This window comes from Colletotrichum orchidophilum (genome assembly GCF_001831195.1).
Source record: "Colletotrichum orchidophilum strain IMI 309357 chromosome Unknown Scaffold_9.1, whole genome shotgun sequence".
In the NCBI taxonomy this organism is placed as follows: Eukaryota; Fungi; Ascomycota; class Sordariomycetes; order Glomerellales; family Glomerellaceae; genus Colletotrichum; species Colletotrichum orchidophilum.
This window is the reverse complement of record NW_019172965.1, coordinates 1-19,004: the sequence shown is the minus strand read 5'-3', so window position 1 is coordinate 19,004 and position 19,004 is coordinate 1. Positions and strand designations below refer to the sequence as shown.

At 49.4% G+C, this 19,004-nt stretch overlaps 5 protein-coding genes across 5 annotated transcripts; 2 read left to right on the top strand and 3 right to left on the bottom strand.

The window, feature by feature from the left end:
* Positions 1-35: 35 nt before the first annotated feature.
* CORC01_01640 (uncharacterized protein) lies at positions 36-3,034 on the bottom strand (the record flags this gene model as incomplete). Its single annotated transcript, XM_022613294.1, has 10 exons — positions 36-56; positions 113-161; positions 415-645; positions 708-893; positions 948-1,385; positions 1,453-1,541; positions 1,610-2,228; positions 2,289-2,430; positions 2,792-2,846; positions 2,927-3,034. The coding sequence occupies 10 exons, from the start codon at positions 3,032-3,034 to the stop codon at positions 36-38; spliced, it is 1,938 nt and encodes a 645-aa protein (XP_022480020.1).
* Positions 3,035-4,113: 1,079 nt separating this feature from the next.
* Positions 4,114-4,740, bottom strand: CORC01_01639 (uncharacterized protein; the record flags this gene model as incomplete). The annotated part of the gene is made up of 2 exons (XM_022613293.1): positions 4,114-4,515; positions 4,660-4,740. 2 exons carry the CDS (start codon positions 4,738-4,740, stop codon positions 4,114-4,116), a joined length of 483 nt encoding a protein of 160 aa, XP_022480019.1.
* A 1,914-nt stretch (positions 4,741-6,654) lies between these two features.
* Positions 6,655-9,539, top strand: CORC01_01638 (uncharacterized protein; the record flags this gene model as incomplete). Its single annotated transcript, XM_022613292.1, has 4 exons — positions 6,655-7,490; positions 7,541-8,599; positions 8,676-9,226; positions 9,445-9,539. The coding sequence occupies 4 exons, from the start codon at positions 6,655-6,657 to the stop codon at positions 9,537-9,539; spliced, it is 2,541 nt and encodes an 846-aa protein (XP_022480018.1).
* A 6,477-nt stretch (positions 9,540-16,016) lies between these two features.
* On the top strand, positions 16,017-18,065 carry CORC01_01637 (tryptophanyl-tRNA synthetase; the record flags this gene model as incomplete). Its single annotated transcript, XM_022613291.1, has 11 exons — positions 16,017-16,127; positions 16,188-16,226; positions 16,287-16,464; positions 16,555-16,649; positions 16,705-16,720; positions 16,778-16,853; positions 16,902-16,976; positions 17,027-17,232; positions 17,293-17,538; positions 17,600-17,711; positions 17,774-18,065. 11 exons carry the CDS (start codon positions 16,017-16,019, stop codon positions 18,063-18,065), a joined length of 1,446 nt encoding a protein of 481 aa, XP_022480017.1.
* Positions 18,066-18,304: 239 nt separating this feature from the next.
* On the bottom strand, positions 18,305-18,976 carry CORC01_01636 (3-oxoacyl-(acyl-carrier-protein) reductase; the record flags this gene model as incomplete). Its single annotated transcript, XM_022613290.1, has 1 exon — positions 18,305-18,976. One exon carries the CDS (start codon positions 18,974-18,976, stop codon positions 18,305-18,307), a length of 672 nt encoding a protein of 223 aa, XP_022480016.1.
* Between the last annotated feature and the right edge of the window lie 28 nt (positions 18,977-19,004).

Here is a 19,004-nt window from a genome sequence, read left to right as displayed (position 1 = left end):
ACTTCCTGTCCAGGCTTACATTCGGGATTTCGTGCTTACTTCTTGTTCAAGTGGGTCTGGGTGGTTAGGTTAGTGTCCTAGGTGCCTGGCTCACCCTGCTCACCATTCCCACCCAAAATCGCGCGATCTTATGGCGGCGCTTCATCCAGTAGAAGATGTTTCTGACACAAAACAGACGATTAGCTCAGTTATGAGATTCCCAGTACAGCTGTGGACAAACAACGATCGCTATACAACATTTCTGAAGCTATTGATTTCAGTTGTTTATGCCCCTCGACCTATCCAGTCCATGAAGCAAAAAGCATGGGATCCATACATGAATTATAACGAAATGGCTCTGAGCCTGTAGCATGACTCCAAGCCCCGTCGTCAATGCCAAGGGAAGAAGAAGGGGCGCCTTCAACATAAGCATACGGTCTTTTCCTGGTCTTTGGGCCGTTTTGTGATGATAACCTTTCTCCATTGCCACGATAGGCAGGAGAGTTACCAGCAATCTCGTTGCGGCGTCGGACTAGCAACTGCTCGATAATCTCTCTACTTCTCTTGGCCCCTGACCACCGAGGCTCCAGGTCCTTGAGAGATTTGGCACACTTTTCAGCGTCCTCCAATATGACTTGACTACTGCGATCAAGCGGCACACGGAGACTGGGACGGATTTTCCGTAAGCGCGTGTGATAAACATACCAGACAGGGCTCCTAGAACTCACAGGATTATGCCGGAAAGCGTAAGGTAGTGAACACAAATGGCCAAATGATGTGAAGATGGCACCAAGTCTCGAACCATGTCCGCGACGTAAACGCAGCCTTGCGCAGCATTGACGCACTGATCAATGGCACCCGAAACGTCGACATCGTTGCGTGTGGCCAATTCTTTGGGGTAATTCAAGAAAAATCTGTGATCAGTAAGCTATCCGGTCAAGCACTAGTCGAGTTGTTGGTGGGCTTACCGATACAAGTTGATGAGTGACCCTGCGTGTAGGAAGAAGATGATTACACAGTTGACCATAGATATGTCTCCATGGCTCTTGTTCTTCCTGTTTGCGGAAAATTGAATGTCGCCTGGTAGACTCTCGAGCCACTTTCGAAGAGCCTGGTCATGAGCATCGACGCGAGCCAAGAACCTTTGGGTTTTGTCTGCATTTGCGGAGGCAATTTTCCTCAGCTTCAAGGGGGAGCTGAACTCCTGTATCTTGCCTGCAAGTCGGCAGAGTCTAGCAAAAGCCAAGAAACCACTCATGGGACTCGGCGTATTTTCTTCGCTGATAGTCCCATTCTTCTGGCATGAGCCAGACACCACGTCTTCGTCCCGCATATCCAATGGTAATTCGCAGTGGCAGTCTTCATCTTGAACAGCCAGAGGACGTCCAAGGCAAATTGAAGTGATTCTGATAAGAGGAACGCATTTAGCATTGGTTAAAAACGCCGCCAAGGTGAACTTGGATGTCATATTACCTGTCCAGAGTGTAGACACACCACCACACGCGTCGAGAATGCTCAAGACGAATACATTCCTTGGTGTTTTTGACACTAACGGTCGAGTGCTGATATTCAGATAGCTCCAATTACATTAGCCTAGGTAGTTTAGATAGAATACAATGGATCATCTTACCGAAGTGCTACTAACATGCAAGCCCTTATCAATAGCAGCTCTCACTGCTTGGCCGGCCAGACTCCAGCTTTGCGAAATAGTATTCCACCCTGCTGAGCACATGGATAACAGTCCGAGGCATTGGACCTTCTCTAGAGAGGCCTCTCCAGTTGATCTAGAGATGATAAGAAGAGCATTTTGGTAGAAGTCGATGCCTGGCAAGCTGCTCTCCGAGTTGGTCGGCAGAAGGCCGGATGCGCACGCGCACACTGCGAAGAACACCATCAGGAACCTCCGAGTTTTGGGTGATGAACAGTCTGAGCCAGCTCGCAGCAGCTTTTGATACCGGCTCATAAAGTGCGGTTTGATAAGAATAGGAAAGGTGTAGTGAAGCTTGTCAAAATACAAGCTGACGAGCAAGTCTGAGACGTATTGGGGCGGACGCGGTAGGCTCTCTGGTTCGGGGAGATAGGGAAGCGGAGGCCAGACTTTTCCGTGGACAAAGGAAGGTATCTCAAGGTCCGGTAGGTTTGGTGTATTGTAACTGGCTCCGGTCGAGGATGGCGTGGTATTTACAACACTTGGCAGGAGGCTCTTTGCAGCCTCGACGATGAGGTTTGTCGCTGCGCCGCCGACGAAGCTGATATACAGAAGTGCTTAGTGTTTGAAGAAAAAGGGTCTATCAACTCGACATCCTTACCGTGTACGGCCGTATGAGTCTCGTACGAGAGCGCCTGCTCGACTAAGGCCCTCAACAGTTGACTCAGTCCAGCTATCGGTGTCAGTGCTAGAGTCAGAGTCTTCGCTGGTAGAAGATGGTGTTTCGACCAGGTCGGTGGTGCCTTTGTACGAGTCAGTGTTTGCTGCCGCTCCCACTGCCTGTCGTGGAGACGTAGTTGCCTGGGACAGCAACGTAGTAAGACATGGCAGAGATTTGAGAATATCAGCTGCTTCGTTACTGTCACAAGGCCGACTCTCGCTTGCTGACACAGGCGGAGGTCGGTCGAGAATGTTGATCGACTGCGCCAGCTGGCCAGTAAGCAGCTCTAGCCGTTGGCAAAGTGAACCCATCTGTTGACATCGTTCTTCAAAAGATGTAACGTAGCTGCCTCAGATTAAGACTTTTGCAGGACCCCGCAGTGGTATGAGAAGCTTCTTACTAACGACTGGCAGAAGCATTGTCCTTGGTTCCAGGAAACTCACATGCCTGATCACGGGAGCTGCAGTTGTGGCAGGGTTGCTTTCCATCGCATTTGATCTTCAAGTCTTTCTGTCAGTTCTTACTGAGTGGTATCATACGTGGAGTATGCACTTATGCTTCATAGCAAAGAGACAGACCTTTTTGCGCCGACAGGCAAGACAAGCTTGCCAAACCCGGCCACCGGCCGAGTCGGCGGCTGATGGGCCTTCTGGCTCGATGCCGCCTACGTCCTCTTGGGTAGACATGGCGAATTGTCTCAAAAATTGATGAAATTTAATGGGACTTCAAAGGTCTAGGAGATAACGTAGAATGTCCCTTCTAAGTCAAAAATCTGGAAGCAGTGAGAGATACACGGTAAACCGGAGACCGACCGGAGACGATCAGAAAAGTGTCGGGCTGCCTTATCTACGATTACAGTAGCTCCGACTCCACATTGCCCCACCTCCCACATCTTTATCTCTATCCAAAGCTGGGCTGTCAATGATGACTGGAGGTACACAAGTTGTCGGACATTGTACAGATAGATACTCAAAGGGCTTCCGACACAGCATCTGCGGGAAGCAGGGTTATTATGGTAATCATATTGTGTATCCAACGTTACGAGGAAACCGACTGGAAGATTACAGCCAGGTTTCTAATCTCTTGCATCGCCTTTCTTCTCCCTGTACGCAGTAATAGTCAAAGTAGAAGTGTCGGTTCCCGAAGCCGTGCTACAGCACTACATATATGTTTCCGAATGAATTACCTAGACTTAAATGTGCTAACACGTACTTGATGTAAGTATTGCTTTATTTCCAAATAGGCATCCTCCATCTCTTACTTGCAGCACAATACTTTAGGGGTGTAGTCTTATTTACGTCAAGTCTACGACAAATTGAATGAACACAAGTTGACATGAGGTGATACGACGAATAGTTGAGAAATTATTCATGCCCAAGCCGAAATGATACACAAGAGCAGTTTGACGGACCCGGTTTACAAACTTGTTGCACACATATCAACTTGATAACTCTCTCTCTTAAATTGATTCTATAGTGCTTTCAACCGCCTTCTTTCGAGACCAGAAGAATTTCCTTTCCAGTCCAGGCCTGAAACCATCCTTATGCTTGTTGGCTCACTCGTCCTAACTCGTTGGTTTGGGCTTCTCGCCGCCCTCCACGCTCTTCCATTTTAGCGTGAAGGATCCCAGCGCTAATAGCAATGCCGTGACAGCACCGACGATGAACATCTATCTAATCGCTTTATTATATTTGATAAGTACTATAGTTAGGTCCGCCGTATGTATAGTATCGCGCAGGGCTGTTACGCAGGTGTTCATAATAATTTATAGATCTAGATCCTGGACGGCGCTGGTGAGACGCTCTATGAACTTGTTGTTGAGCATAATCTGACCGATAGACGCAAAGATGGCGCCTCCTAGTTGCTGGAAGAAGAAGATGAGCGAGAACGCCTTCGTGCTATGCTTCCGCTGGAGCTCCGTCTGCACGGCGATGGGGCCATGCCGCAGGCTCACACCGATGCCGAAGCCGAGGATGATCTGGAACCCGACATAACTCCTGGTGCCGGAAAGAAGCCCTCCACCAACGGGGATCAAGACGGAAGATAAGATAGTGAAGGCCGGGCAATAGCCGATACGGCTGACGAGTTGGCCGGATAGAGTGCTCGCAATCACGAGGGAGATGAAAAGCAGAAGCGTGGCGGTGCCAGATTGAACGGCGCTTTTGGCCTAAATAGCCTCAATCAAGATAGGGAGGTAGTAGATGAGGAGGAGCATCGTCGATGCGAGGCAAGACATGTACTATACGGCCGAGACGACGGTACGGTTCTTGATGCCTTCGAGCTAAAGAGTTGCATTTTTCTGTCTCAGAACCTCCGTTGCGATAAAGGCGACCAGGCGGACGGCAAACAAGGCGATCAGGAGAACGACGCGCGAGCTATTCCAGTCGTGCATGATTCCTCCCAACTGGAGCGCAAGCCACACAGAATGGGCGAAACGAGTGGAAGGGGTATCTACCTCGACCGCCTGTGTCGCGCTTCACGGCCCGATGTGCCTTTCGCTCTAGCTTTGAGCCTTCTGGTGCATTCAAATTATGGTAAAATGTACAGGGAGTCTAGCGACAAAGATGTATGTTGACGGAGGCAAGGAAGATAGGGCTTAGTGAAGCATAGCTATATGATCCATCATGATTACTTTTCTGCAGTAATTGCCCGTATCTAAGTCGTTGAGCTACCAAGCAAATCTTTCCTCAGGGAAGAATCCAAACAATTTGGTTTGAGCCGCCCGAGGAACGCACATCAATAAACCTTTTGTCGACGTCATGACTTTCCGGGTCCTCCAACTCGAAGTCATCAATGAATCGCAAAGCATTTGCGGCATTATTGAAGCCCGACTTTGGTTTATCCGAATCTAATACGCGTCCGACCACGTTGTCTGATGTCTGACGAATCCCTTTTTCCCACCAGATTTTGCGCACTCGGAAACCCAGCACGAAGTCATCTGAATCTTCAACTCCAGTCGCGCGCTCCAAATGTCTCTCATTCTTTGCGTTTCCGCCTCCCGACGTTGAAGTGTTCGGTTCTGTCAATGCTGCCTCTCCACCGGCCTCTCTGACTTTGGTCATCGTCGAAGACCAGCTTGTTCCCGTTGCAATCATGAGGCCGGTGATCATATAAATCGGTGCTTGCAGCCTCCTGGCCGTGACATAGGCTCTGACCTTTGGGATTTCAAGCGATTTGGCCCTATATTCCTCGTCCGGCATGAATGTCCGCGTGAGCAGCTCCTTCACGGTTAATAACTCTCCGGTACCGCGGGAGCGGCTGAGCTTTGCAGATAAGCCACCCAATCTGAATACTCTTGCCCATATCCCAGCTTCGACCGATCGGAGCTCACTTTCGCTACGTGTGAAGCCTCGCTCTCGGTGTGGCCCGTCTCTGGGATAAATTGCATCTTCGTCGATGGATTCTACCTTCCCGACGTTGAGCGGGAATTGAACACTATCTTCGTCGAGACCTTTGAGAATGGAACCGAGGGTAAGGAACCCATTCGGGGGCGGTGGGATACGAAAGTCGGGGCAGAGGTGATACGAAGGCATGCTCTCTGATCGGCTTCGGCAGCGCTAGCAGGAAAGTATCGGGTCACGCGGGAATCGATATTAAGCTGCGGTATACTGGAGTTTGGAGCTCGAGAAAAGTCAATTGCGGAGGGAAAGGTTACGGATGGGGAAACCCTTCCGTTTTGTGTTGTTTGTGCCACTACCTACTTACTTCGACACCTATGTAGTCTCAGATTCCTGCCTGATCGCACCATGCATACATAAAGTAGCCTTGGGCTGAAAATGGCCAACAATGAGACAGCTTGAATTGCACATCAGAGAGGGGATACTGCTTGGCAATTGAGTTACCGAGCTTACAGAGATCACGTGGTCATCTTACGTGCATATGGTACAGAAGACTTGATGGAAAGCTCATTCGCTGACCTGGCTGTGCCTCATCTTATGACAGGTTGCTCTCCCTTTCCCCTCACCCGATCGTTCGAATCTTCCAGTAAATACGTCTCAGTAACCGCGCCTCCCACTGAGATTGCCGACAAGAATTTTTGACTCGCCCTAATAACTTCCTCACTTGACCAGTAGACTTGCTTTGTTGACTACGGTCGTAATCAGAGTGCCAAAGTACCTCAGCATTTTGGCTATTCAGCTTCAGAATTGAAACTTCCAGACATCCAGCTTCCGGGAAAAGACTTTTCATCTGCTGAAAGTACTGCAGGTTTTCCACTTTCACATTTCAGGTATCTCGTCAACCCAGAGCCGAAATTAACTTCTTACAATCGTCGCCGGCTCTTGTCTAACTATCTTCGCTTTTCGCTATGTCTTTAGTTCCACAGCCTAGCAGGACAGAAAGTTTCTTCGCCGAGTGCAATGAATTCTTTCTGATCAGCGAATTAAGTGACCACTGCTACGGTCGTCTTGGTAACGCTCAGATTGGGATCGCAGCAGGGCCTTTCAAGCGTCGGAATGAGCATCGGATTTTGAACATTGAATTGAGGAGAGCTCTCACGCAACCAGACAACATTGATCTCATACTTGACTTCGACTGGTTCGAAGATAATGAGAAAATTGTTGAAGTCACCAAGCTCCTTCAAGATATGTGCCAGCTTCTAGATGGCCTTTCCATCTGTGTAGCTGAGATATCGGAGCAGCGATCTAGCGACAAGTACGCCAACCTGAACGTCGTGCTAGCACAGATTGAGACCTCAGACACAGAGTTTTTCCAACTCTTCTCTGGGTCCGGTTCATCTCCATCATTGTTCAAGCACCCTTCAAAAGTCAATCGAGCCCACGGAATCCAGGTAATAAAGGACTTCAACAGGTTCCTGGACCAGCTCCCAGGATCTTACATCGACTCGAACGTTATCATTGAGAGACCTCCAACCACGGCACTTGTATCCGAAAACGAGCCTTCGAATATGATTTCTCTTCCTGTTTATCAAAACCATGAAGAAGCTGCAATCAAGGCAATCTTCTCAAGGTTTTCGAGATGCAACCACCAGAAGGCGAAAGGCCATGAATTGTTGGTGCAGCTACCCACAACAGAGAGAATATTGTCCGGATATAACCAGGCTGGCGACTTTGAGATGGATTTGTTCCTCAATGCCTGCCCAGATTTGTCTCGATGGCAAGAGGCCCAAGTCATGCGCGTCAGGTACGTTTGATGTATCCGTCATGAGACTCTTGTTGACAATGAAAAAACAGAGGTCAAGATCGCTACCTGACTCCCGAGCTAGAACCATCAATATGCGAGGTCATTAATGACGCGTTACACTATGCAGGCGGTCTACACTTCCACATGCAGGATCTATTCCCCAGCATCTCAGAGGAGGACTTTAAAATCCCAATGTACCAATTCGTGGAGCCGAAGCGCGGTCAGCGTAATTCGTTTGTAACACTGCCAGAATTGCTGGATGATGGGACCTTCGTCTCGAAGCCACGTTTGGAACAATCTCGACATCCGAGGGGGCTTCGTTCTGTCAGTATGCAGGACAAGAAAACGCTAGCTGTTCAAATCCTGTTTGGCATTTTAATGTGTCGCCGATATGGTTCTACAATCGCGACTTGGGATTCCCAAAAAGTCTTCATTCTCTGCAATGAGGATGAAGAACAGTCGATCAACAAGCTCATCTACGTGTCCTGCGCCGAGACGAAGACTCCAACACCCTGTATCGACCTCCTGGATCCCGAGAAGATCCTTGGAACCTCAAGACCTCCTCCATCGCGGACTTGTACTGAGATGGCAAAAGTCTTGCTGGAGATCGGGCTTGGCAACCGCTTGGTTGACCACGACGCGAACGGCGACAGAAATGACGAAGAAGTCTGGACAGAGCTCTACGGAAGGGTGCGACAAATGAAAGCCAGGAAAGACAGCAGTCTCATGGATGAAATCAGCATTCTTGATATGCTTCCCTACGTCGCTGCCGCGGACAGATGCCTTCGCCTTCCTTTGTCGTATCGGAGCGAAGTCAGTCGGCTTAAGAGAGGACAAGGTGTGGACAAAGTTGATGCATGGTCAATAGTGGAAAGCATTGTTCGCGATCAGATTATTTCTGAGCTACTTAAAGATGGCTGTGTAGAGCCCATCATTAAGAGTATGGATAGCATGATATCAGCCCGCAACCAAGCCCAGGAGGCCTCGGCAGCTAAGACGAGTGTCAAGGCACAATACCCAATCACTGATCGTGGCGCCAACCCCTCTACTCCTCGGCAAAATGCAATAGCTTTGTTCGACGCCAGCTCAAAAACTTTCAAAACATCCAGGTGAGTAATTCGAGGTGGCTTCATTACGCAAAGTATCATTAGAGACGACAAAGTCTTACGAAACCAACGTTTACAGTTTAGTTGGGTCGGCCGAGGAGTTCTTCAGCCATCTCACGTCTTTTCGAAACTCATTCGAGTCTTGTCTGGAAAAGAGTGACGACCCGACTGCCCGGAAGATTCGCATCGCCATTCTTGACACTGGGATAAATAAGTCTAGTGTGGGTATAGATTTTGATGGTATACATATGAAGGTTGAATGGTGTACCAGTTTTGTTGGGGATCCGGACGAGACTCATGATTACGACGGACACGGAACACATTGCGCCTCGCTACTCCGGAAGGCTGCCCCTGACGCTGAAATCTACGTGGCGAAGGTATTCAGTCGTAACGAGTTCGATTTGAAACAGGCTGGCAAGATTTCCGAGGTAAATGATGCTTCAAACGACATCCCCTACCAACCCTCGGCCAACAACGCTGACCAACATCAGGCCATCAAATATGCTGTGAAACATTGGGATGTCGATATTATATCAATGTCATTTGGTCTACACCTTCCGTCATCAGAAGAGAGTATGCCAGAGTGGAGGAAGGTCAAAGCCGATATTCAAGGGGCGATTGACCTAGCACGTCCCCGGCTACTCTTCGCGGCTGCCTCGAATGAGGGCAAAAACCGGTCGCGTGCTTTTCCGTCGACAGACCCTTCAGTTTTTTCAGTACATGCTTCAGATGGTTTGGGCTGTAATCGTGCTATCAATCCTCATCATGACGATGCGGAAAACAACATCATGACCTTAGGGGCAGGTATGGAGCTTTACGATGACAAAAAACAAGGTTTTGTGTTTAAGGAGGGGACTTCATTTGCCACGGCGATTGCCGCAGGCTTAGCTGCCAGCATTCTTCACCTGACGTCAAGAGTAGCGACCTCACGACTTCGGCCTAGATCCAAAGCCGCCCTGAAGACGATGTCTGGCATGCGGGTATTATTTCGACTTATGGCCGGACCAGATGCGCGCAAACCACGCCCATATGTGGCGCCATGGAATTATTGGCGGCCAGAATACTGGGAGGCGAATCGCTGGGGTCTTGTGAATACCTTTGCCCAACTAAACAGTGAATTCAACGAATCTAATGAGGGGGTGGTGTTTCGGAAACAGTAGAAGAGGGTGCAAGCAACTTGAGTAAATATGGAGTCAACATCGAGTCAACGTCAGAGGATTGCTTGAAAACTTGGGATTAAAGATTCATGTCGACTTACGTAGTTCATAATGTCTCACATATCTAACATAAGGTAGCAACTGCTTGCCTAGCTCACTCCAAGCTAGATAGTGGATCTACTTCAACATTGTCTGCGCTGAGCACAATTGATTCAGCAAAGAATCCTGATTTGCAATTAATTTGAGCTGCATATCTACGTACCCAATTACTGGCGGACTGACCTGGACATTCATTGTCAACAAATGCATAAATTGATATTGAATTATGCACAGAACAGCAGCCATTGGTTCATTAGCATGGTCAGACTTCGTACAATCACGACCCCGCACTCTAATCCATGACACAACATCGATAAAGCAGCATCACTACATGAACTGCCTGAACGCACAACCCCCCTCGGTGCGAGAGACTCTTGACTCATTGTGTTGTTTTGCGCTATCAATGTGCTCTTAAATTCCAGAAAATGGTGGAAGCCACTCGTGCAGACGCCCCGGCTAGACCGCAGCAATTCGCGGCTAGCAACGTAGATAGCAACTTCGATGAACCTGTCTTCGACCTCGCCGTTGAGTGTGGGTACCACTTCGAAGAACTCCTCAAACGCGAGAACTCAGTTATCTCAGCCAACGATCAACCAAATCTCGAAGAATATCAACGTCTGTTCTGGAAGTGGGCGCAGTATGTGGGTGTCTTCGCCGCTGGCAAGGTGAGCCTCGACTGGAGGCTACGCGGTAACGAACATTATCGAGAAATGTTCATTCTCGCGCTAGATATGTTGAGAGAAAATCTTCTTCAAAGTAGGTAGATACTGCACGTTGATTAAAATTACATGAGCTTGATACTTACGCCTCGTAGTGCTCCAGCCGGATTCGAAACCAGTCGATAGTGCCGCGAGCGATACATCAGAAGATTCAGATCAACTTGGCGGGGCGTTGATTGGTGTGGAGGAGGCAATATTGCAATTGAACACTCTTGGGATTTCTATCCGACAACCCGTATCCTCTCGACTAGACACGAAAGTCAGAGGATTTATGGACAGAAAGACGTCTCTGATGAATGACTTCGAACTGAAGGCTTCTCTCGTCGTCGAAAGGCTATATCCAGATGCTGCGCCCAGCCTGCGCCAGAAGCTTTCCAGCCATATGGTTCGCATCTACGGTCGGCTGCGGTACTGGGAGTCCCATGCAAATAAAATTGCCGCAAGCCGAGGACATATCCATAAACCAACGGTTCAAAGTGAATCTATTGAGTCAAAATTGACGTCTCGGAGTATCGATGATCACCATCCAATTGATGAAGAACCTGTTGTCTTGACGGAGAAGCACAGCAGGTCGCTCGCGGAGAATACTAGTGATACCGACGCTACGACAATGCCGTCCCGGGTGTCATATCCGCCACGTAGACAGCATACTAATACAAGTAGGGTGAGAGGTGGGGGGGCATTTTCTATCGTAAACAGCAAAGTCGATTTCCCATCACCACCAGATGACAAGGATGGCAACATCTGCTGGTATTGTCGCAAGTTTCACTCACCCGAAGATTACCACAACAAAACCTGGTGGCGGTCAGTAGTTCAAGTCTAATTTGCAGACACACTACTTTACTGACTCTGGCGCAGGAATCATATTCAAAACGACCTGGTGCCTTATGTCTGTCTTCTCGGTTCTTGTCTAGGTCCGCAGATATTTTCTAGTTCTGGAGAGTGGTCGAAACATATGGCATTCGAACATGGCGATGACTGGGTCCTGTGCCTCCCCGAGTCACCTATCTTGAGGTGTGTGCATGCTGATTGTAACAACAATGGCAAATTGTACTTTCAATCGTTTCAAGGCTTCAAAGACCACTGCCAAACCAGCCACGACATCGAAACGTACACCGCGCCTGGAAAGGTTGGCCGAGACGCACTTGCGGACTTAGAGACGTTTGTCTGCCCTCTCTGTTACAGACACTTCGACCAACAAAAGAAGGGAAGCCACTCGAATGTGGAAAAGACACATGTCCACGAGGCTGGAGCTGCGTTGTCAGAAGAGGCCCTAAGTGATTTCGACGAAAGTCAATACTTCACGGCATCAATAGCCCTGAAGATCAACAAAACTTTATCCAGTCACTTAGCAGAGCATATGCAATATCTCGCTTTGTCGATTCTTCGATTTGGAGTGGACGAGACTCCATATGAAGTACTAGATGAAGTCGACAGCAATTCTCCTGTCGAAGCAATGGACTCGGGGAGCAGGAGAAGTACAATTGTGATGGACGATCAAATTTCCACATTTGGGGATTGGCCAGTACCAGAGCGTGAGCCTCGCGCTTCACAGGCAACTAGACCTTCTCTTTCGGAAGACAATGATAGGACCGACGCAGAGACCATCATGGAAGAGACTATTTCAGACCTGGTGGTAGGTTAACGAAGCACGTTGGAAGTCAGCAACTAATCGTTTGATGGATGCAGGATTTCCGTTTGTCTTCCAGCCACAGAGGATCTAGCCCAGCCTCAGATACCGCTTTGGCCTCGATCACCGGTAACGGTCTGTCATCAAATTCATCTCTGCCCCCTGTCACCATGCCTGCAGAACCCAGTGAAGTCATGGATCGTGGAGAGCAGGTGTTTACAGAAGCGATGAGCGAAGGATTGCTTCCTACATCGCAGACAAAAGAAGAATACCTGATCGATTCTTTCGAAGATCGTTGATACACGTCCTTCGCGACCAATCCTCAGACTCGAAGACAATTCCTACCAAATGGCCAATTGAACAGTCTCGTATGTAGAGAACCGATTACAAAAGAGCTCAAGAAGAAGATTCCTGGAATCCGAAAGAACACCTGGTGCCCCATGCCGATGGGGCATAGGTAGTCTCAGTGTATCAAAGGAGTGACGATGCATAATTTATTACAAAGCGAGGAACGCAGCGGAAGACAAATATAGTAGAAAATGGCTGATATCAGCTACAGAAACCCAAACACGGGTCGTGAATAAATACACCCGACGGAACGTACGGCAGTGCGCTGGGCAGTGCCACACGCGGCGCTGCGACACTTCCAGAGATGAATGAGGCTATCCCGTTATCTGGGGTTTCCCGTGTCCCTCTCCCCCCCTCTTCGTTTTTTTCCTTGATCAAACCTGGGGCCTTTGGGTTAAACACTGAGTTTCCTAAGTGTTATCTTGAGGGCAAGTCTCAGGATTACAATAGAGCAGGGGCATGCCAGCATACTCCGCGATCGTCGATGAGAGCCTCAATAGCGAGAATGAGAAGCTCCTTAGCTAAAGATTAAAACGTCGGAATGTAATTCGCTAGACCATAGATAGTAAGTGTTGACTAAGTTTGAGAAAACTATGTCGGTATCTCCTTGCTTTTGATTGAGACCAAAAAATTTAGCAATCTTTGGTGGTTCTGGTTCAAGTCCTAGGCAGTTACTCCTAGAAGAACCCGGGAATACGTCGCTTAGTCTTCCTTTACCCATAAGCATGCTTCGATTGAACCAAGGCTGCAATATGCTAGTTGGGGTTTTTACACTATGATCGTAAACAGATAGCAAGATAGCAAGGGGCTGTTATAAGGAGAAGACTTACGCACCAACCAAAGCGGTTATTGCCGTTGATCATTTCAGAGCCTTCAATCTGGCATACGCCAGGTGCATAGTTAGGTGGAGGGACAGGTCCACTCTTTGGGTCGTAATCGTAGCACTGTTTGTTTGAGGGAGTTACTGCAGGCTCTTTGATCTGAGCATTTGATGACGTACAAAAACGGCGTGCGTGTTTTTCTTACGATCATTAGTAAGGGGCAGAGGTGCCAGATATAGAACATTGGAACTCACAAATGCCGCACAAAAAGCGTGGGGTTCACTCCAATCCTTTCCATTTTCACAAGCTGAAGCATGCCCTAAGAGGACTGATGCTAATGTCAAAGCAAGCCTGAAACACAGCATCCTACTTTCCAAATAAATTGAGTGGCGTGACTTCTGGGTAGAGAAACAAAAGCTGTTTGACGCAAGTCAAGCAGAATGGGAAGATAGTGGTGATAAACTAAAGATGATACTTATGGTGATATGGAAAAATTTACGGCCATTTTGTAACGTGGATTCTGAAGTTATAAGTATTTGATTGTTAACGAGAGTTAACAAGCCATACTCTCAGTCGGTGATTAGAATTTTAATAGCAGGAACTCTGATAGAGTGTGTAGAAAGTAAATATCATGCTGATTTCCTCCGGCTTTACACCTCCACCGAGGTTTGATATGTTAGCTCAGTGAATTAAGAGGGAGGTTCTACTACAAGTACTAATTCTAACTTCTTCCCCTAATTTCTAAAGCCATTCCAGAGGTAGTACTTTAAAATCTAAAAACCGATATCTTTTTACAAATACCGATCTTCTTAGTTTTATATTATATTACTATTTTCCCACTGATTTCATTATTATAATGTCTTAATCTTTGTTTTAGTATATATTTTATATATAAGTATAAGTATCGTGACTTTGTAGGGCTGTTACCGATTTTAGTAGAGTCTGCTGCTAAGTATAACACTAACGTATGAAACCCGGTAGAGGTGTACTAGCTCTGGTAATCCACCCGACTGGCATCCGGCTTTTAGAAATATAGTTAAACCTGTCGAGATGCAAAGTTTGATATCGGCGCGGCGTATAGGTAGAGGTAATGGCGCGTTGGTGGGAGCCGGAAGTTCCGCACGAAAACTCTGTTTATTGCAAAGTTCGTTTCGCTTCTTCTCGAGTTCAAACGGTCCTTGGGAACTTGAGGATGCTGCAGAGAAACAGTGCCGGAAAATAAGGGCCTTGCAAGTTTGTCGCCCGGCTTTACAAGTATATCTGTTTCAGGAACTGTTCACGTTTATCAGGTGATCTTAGAGATATGTTTCACATACGGATTTTCTTCGTACGTCTGCACCATGAACAAAATAATGAGCTTGGGCCAAGAAGCACGTTCAGTTGACATGCTAGCCCCTGGCTGAATAAAGTATGAACAATGAGAGTTCAATCAATGTGAGATGCACTGACGAAGAGGTCAATTTCTCGGAACCACTTGCCCAGCGCACGGGCTTCCGTAGACGCCGAAAATTTCACCCAATTCGCCGGGAGTATGGCAAGCTAAAGGGGTCACACTTGCAAAACCCTGAATCTATCACAGAAGTCCTCAATTCGGTTAATGCATCAGTCACAGGTCCCCGCAGTATATCTTGATTTTGGGCATGACAAAAACACTATTTTGAACAGCAGCGAGTCCGCTACGAATCAGCAAATACCATTCCGGTTTAATATACAGAAGGTTCACACAGCATGGCAAAGTAAATACATCGGGCCCGGCGCTATTCAATTACGCTCATCTTCCGGCTCAAATCCCCCCTCGTCGCTATTCTCCACTTGACGGAGCCGCTGCCACCTCGGTCAATACTTGAATGTGCATTTCTGACCTGACTGGACTTACAATCCAAAGGCGAGCAGCCATGGCGATGGCATCCAATGCCATTATCTTCCTCTCCTCAAGGCTCCTCTCAGGTACTTCACCAACGGAAGCCAGGGAACCCGGTGGTCGTGGGACGGCGGGAGAACCTCCGATACTTCCGCAGGCCCGTAGCTATTGCGCTGCTCTCTGCGCAGCAGCACGCCAGGCCTCGCCCGGAACATCATCTATATTGCAGAGTTGCTAGTTCATTACCCAGAAAATACGCACACAAGCCTAGACTTCAACGGGAATCTATAGATATGAAAAGTCAGTAGCTCGTCAGCTAGCTCATAGAGCGTAAAGATTTCTCACCGGCTGGCATGTGTGGCTGTTCTTTGCGCAATCCCAGCAAGCAGCACCTGTATCTATGTTGTCGGTGTGAATATTCCGGAATTTTACGTTGAAAATTGAGTTGATGCACATACTATCTTGAAAGGCGCACTCGTGGCCAGGGACGCGTCTCCTACCGACACCACACCGGCTAGGTGAGAAAGGCGAGTCTCGGTGACTGCGGGGTAGCGGGGCACACACCGAGGCCCAGCCGCACTTTGACTCGCAAAGGAAGGTGCACCCCTCACCCCGCCATTGACTCACGCTTTTCGGAACTTTTGTCCAGACAGCTCCGTGTCATCAAACAATTCGAGTCACCACAAGCGGCGCGTGAATCACGATTGAGCCGCCGCCAAGACCTCCGATTCTTCGTCCTCTCGTTCATCGACACTCCACATTATTGATCGAGACCCCGAGACACAATGGCATCCGCCCCCGAAGCCCCGACCGCCGCCGTCCCCGCCGAAGCTGTCGGTGACGCACCCGCAGCCTCGGGCGGCCAGAAAGTCGACCCCTGGAACGTCTCTGGAGAAGTGGGTTTGCGAACGTTGGCGTATAAGAGAAGGGACCGTGGACTGACTGCAGGGTAATAGGTCGGCACGGACGGCAAGGTTAAGGCCATTGACTACAAGGTGCTGTCTTGGATTTCTGTACCAATGCAGAGCTTTTGCTGACCAGTGAATGCCGGACAGAAAATCGTAGACGAGTTCGGAACTAAACTGATTGACGATGCCCTCCTCGAGCGCTTCGAGCGCGTGACTGGTCACAAGCCTCACCACTTTCTCCGCCGCCAGATCGTCTTCTCCCACCGCGACCTCGATCTCATCCTTGACCGCGTCGAGAAGAAGCAGCCTTTCTTCATTTACACTGGTGTGTTGGCCTGAGGAGATTCCTTAGTCGTAAAGACAATGTGAAAAGGCGAAATGGGTCAGGATAATAGGCTGACTAGAATGACTCAAGGCCGTGGACCGAGTTCTGATAGCATGCACGTTGGCCATGCTATCCCGTTCCAATTGACAAAGTGGCTGTCAGATGTGCTTGATGCACCACTAGTAGTACGTTGTTTTAGGGCTGCCCCCCTTGCGTAAACAGTCGCTAAGTCTGGCATAGATCATGATGACTGACGGTAATGAGAAAACGCTGAAGACCACTTCTGGAAGTTGCGACTAACTTTAGGCCACAGACGAGAAGTTCCTTTTCTCGGAGAAGAGAACGGTCGAGGAGGTTCAGCACTACACGAGAGAAAACGCCAAGGACATGTAAGACTTGCGATTCCATGCGCAAGAACACGCTCTGACATCTTGTAGCATTGCAATTGGCTTCAATCCCGAGCGGACCTTCATTTTCTCCGACTACGACTACATGGGCGGCGCCTTCTACAAGTACGTCTCAGCTTGTACACGGTGGGGTGCCGGAACTGACTCCCCTATAGGAACGTGACCCGTGTAGCTAAGAGAATCACCGTCAACACAGCCAAGGCCGTCTTCGGATTTGACGATAGCTCCAACATTGGCAAGATTCACTTTGCCAGTATTCAAGCCAGCTCTTCCTTTGGCAACTCATTCCCCCACATCTTTGGCGAGGACGAGAAGAAGACTTCCCAAATCCCCTGCCTCATTCCTTGCGCCATTGACCAGGGTTTGTCTTCCCCTTCGCCCGTTGGCTCAAAGGACGGGACTAGACTAACTATTTATGCAGACCCCTATTTCCGCGTGACGAGAGATTGTGCCGCCGGCCTGCGCTACGCCAAACCCTCTCTCATTCACTCTCGTTTCCTCGATGCCCTTCAGGGCCCGGGTTCCAAGATGTCGGCGTCGATTGATTCGAGTGCCATCTTCTTGAATGACACACCCAAGCAGATACAGAACAAGATGAACAAATATGCCTTCAGCGGTGGCAAGGTTACCGCCGAGGAGCAGCGTGCTGAGGGAGCCGATCCTGACGGTAAGACCACAGAACCAGACCGCGTAATTATGCGCAGCAGCTCGCTAATACCGGTGTTCAGTTGACGTCAGCTACCAATACCTTCGCTTCTTCCTCGAGGATGATGAGGAGCTGGCCAAGATCCGTGAAGACTACCGCACAGGAAAGATGCTCACCGGTGAGATCAAGAAGAGGTTCGTCGGCATGCTAACTCTCTCTTCCATTTTTTTTTAGTAGCTAACAAACCCCGATGCAGGTGTGCCGAGGAGCTTGCCAAGTACTGCACCGCGTTCCAGGAGAGGAGGGCCAAGGTGGACGAGGACACCGTCAACCTGTTCTTTGCCCGCCGGCCGTTGTCCTGGGGCCTTGCCGAGAAGCTCAACTCTATCCCCATCCGCGAGGCTAACGCTGAGGGTGCCGAGGGCGCCGAGGGTGCCGACGGCAAGATGACCAAGAACCAGCTCAAGAAGCTGGAGAAGCAGCGCCAAATCGAGGAGAAGAAGGCCGCCAAGGCGAAGGAAAAGGAGGCTGCCAAGGCTTCTGCGTAGAGTTTGTGGGATGACGGATAGGAAAAAGAATATACCCAAAGATCTGTTGATTTCACGGGATGCTTTACCTTTTTTGAAATTTTGCAATCCATTTGCATTGGTTTTCGCGGGTCACACAATAGGCCTGGGGTTGAAAAGGCTAGCTTCCTATTCGGCGATCGCTATCGTTTTGACAATGGTGACAACGTTAACGCACCATCTCCCACCTACATCGTTCCTCCACGTTATGCGTCGTCCCTTCAGTACATTGCCCACCCCCCGCTGGCACTGATAACCTGCCCACTAACCCAAGAACTCTCCGGGCTTGCAAGCCACGTCACGATCCGAGCAACTTCCTCCACCGTCCCGGTCCGATTCTCCACTGGCGTCTGCCTCTTCTGCATCTCCACCAACGCCTTGGGAATCTTATCCAGCATATCGCTCTGCACCGGCCCGGGCGCAACACAATTCACCGTCGTCCCGTTCCGACCAAGCTCCCGCGCCCACACACGCGTGAGCCCCTCGAGCGCCGCCTTCGAGGAGCAGTACAGTCCCAAGCCGGGGAAACCCTGCCGCCCGCCCACGGAGCCTACGTTGATGATGCGCGCGCCGGCCGGGGCCAGGCGCGGGAGCAGGGCTTGTGTAAGGAGCAACGGCGCGCGGACGTTGAGGTCGTAGACTTTGGCAAAGTCTGCGGGGGAGATGGTGCCCAGGGGCGCGTTGAGTTCCGTGCCGGCGTTGTTGATGAGGATGTCGACGCGGGATTCGGGTCCGAGCCAGGCGTCTAGGGCGGAAAGGACTGTGGAAGGGGCGGTTTCTGAGGCGAGGTCTGCTTTGCAGCCTACGGCTGAGGGGCTTTGGGGAAGGGAAGTGATTTCTGCGATGAGGGCGTCGACTTTCTGTGCGCTTGTGTCGGATGTATAGAGGAGCATTACCTGTCGTTGATGAGCAGCTGACGGG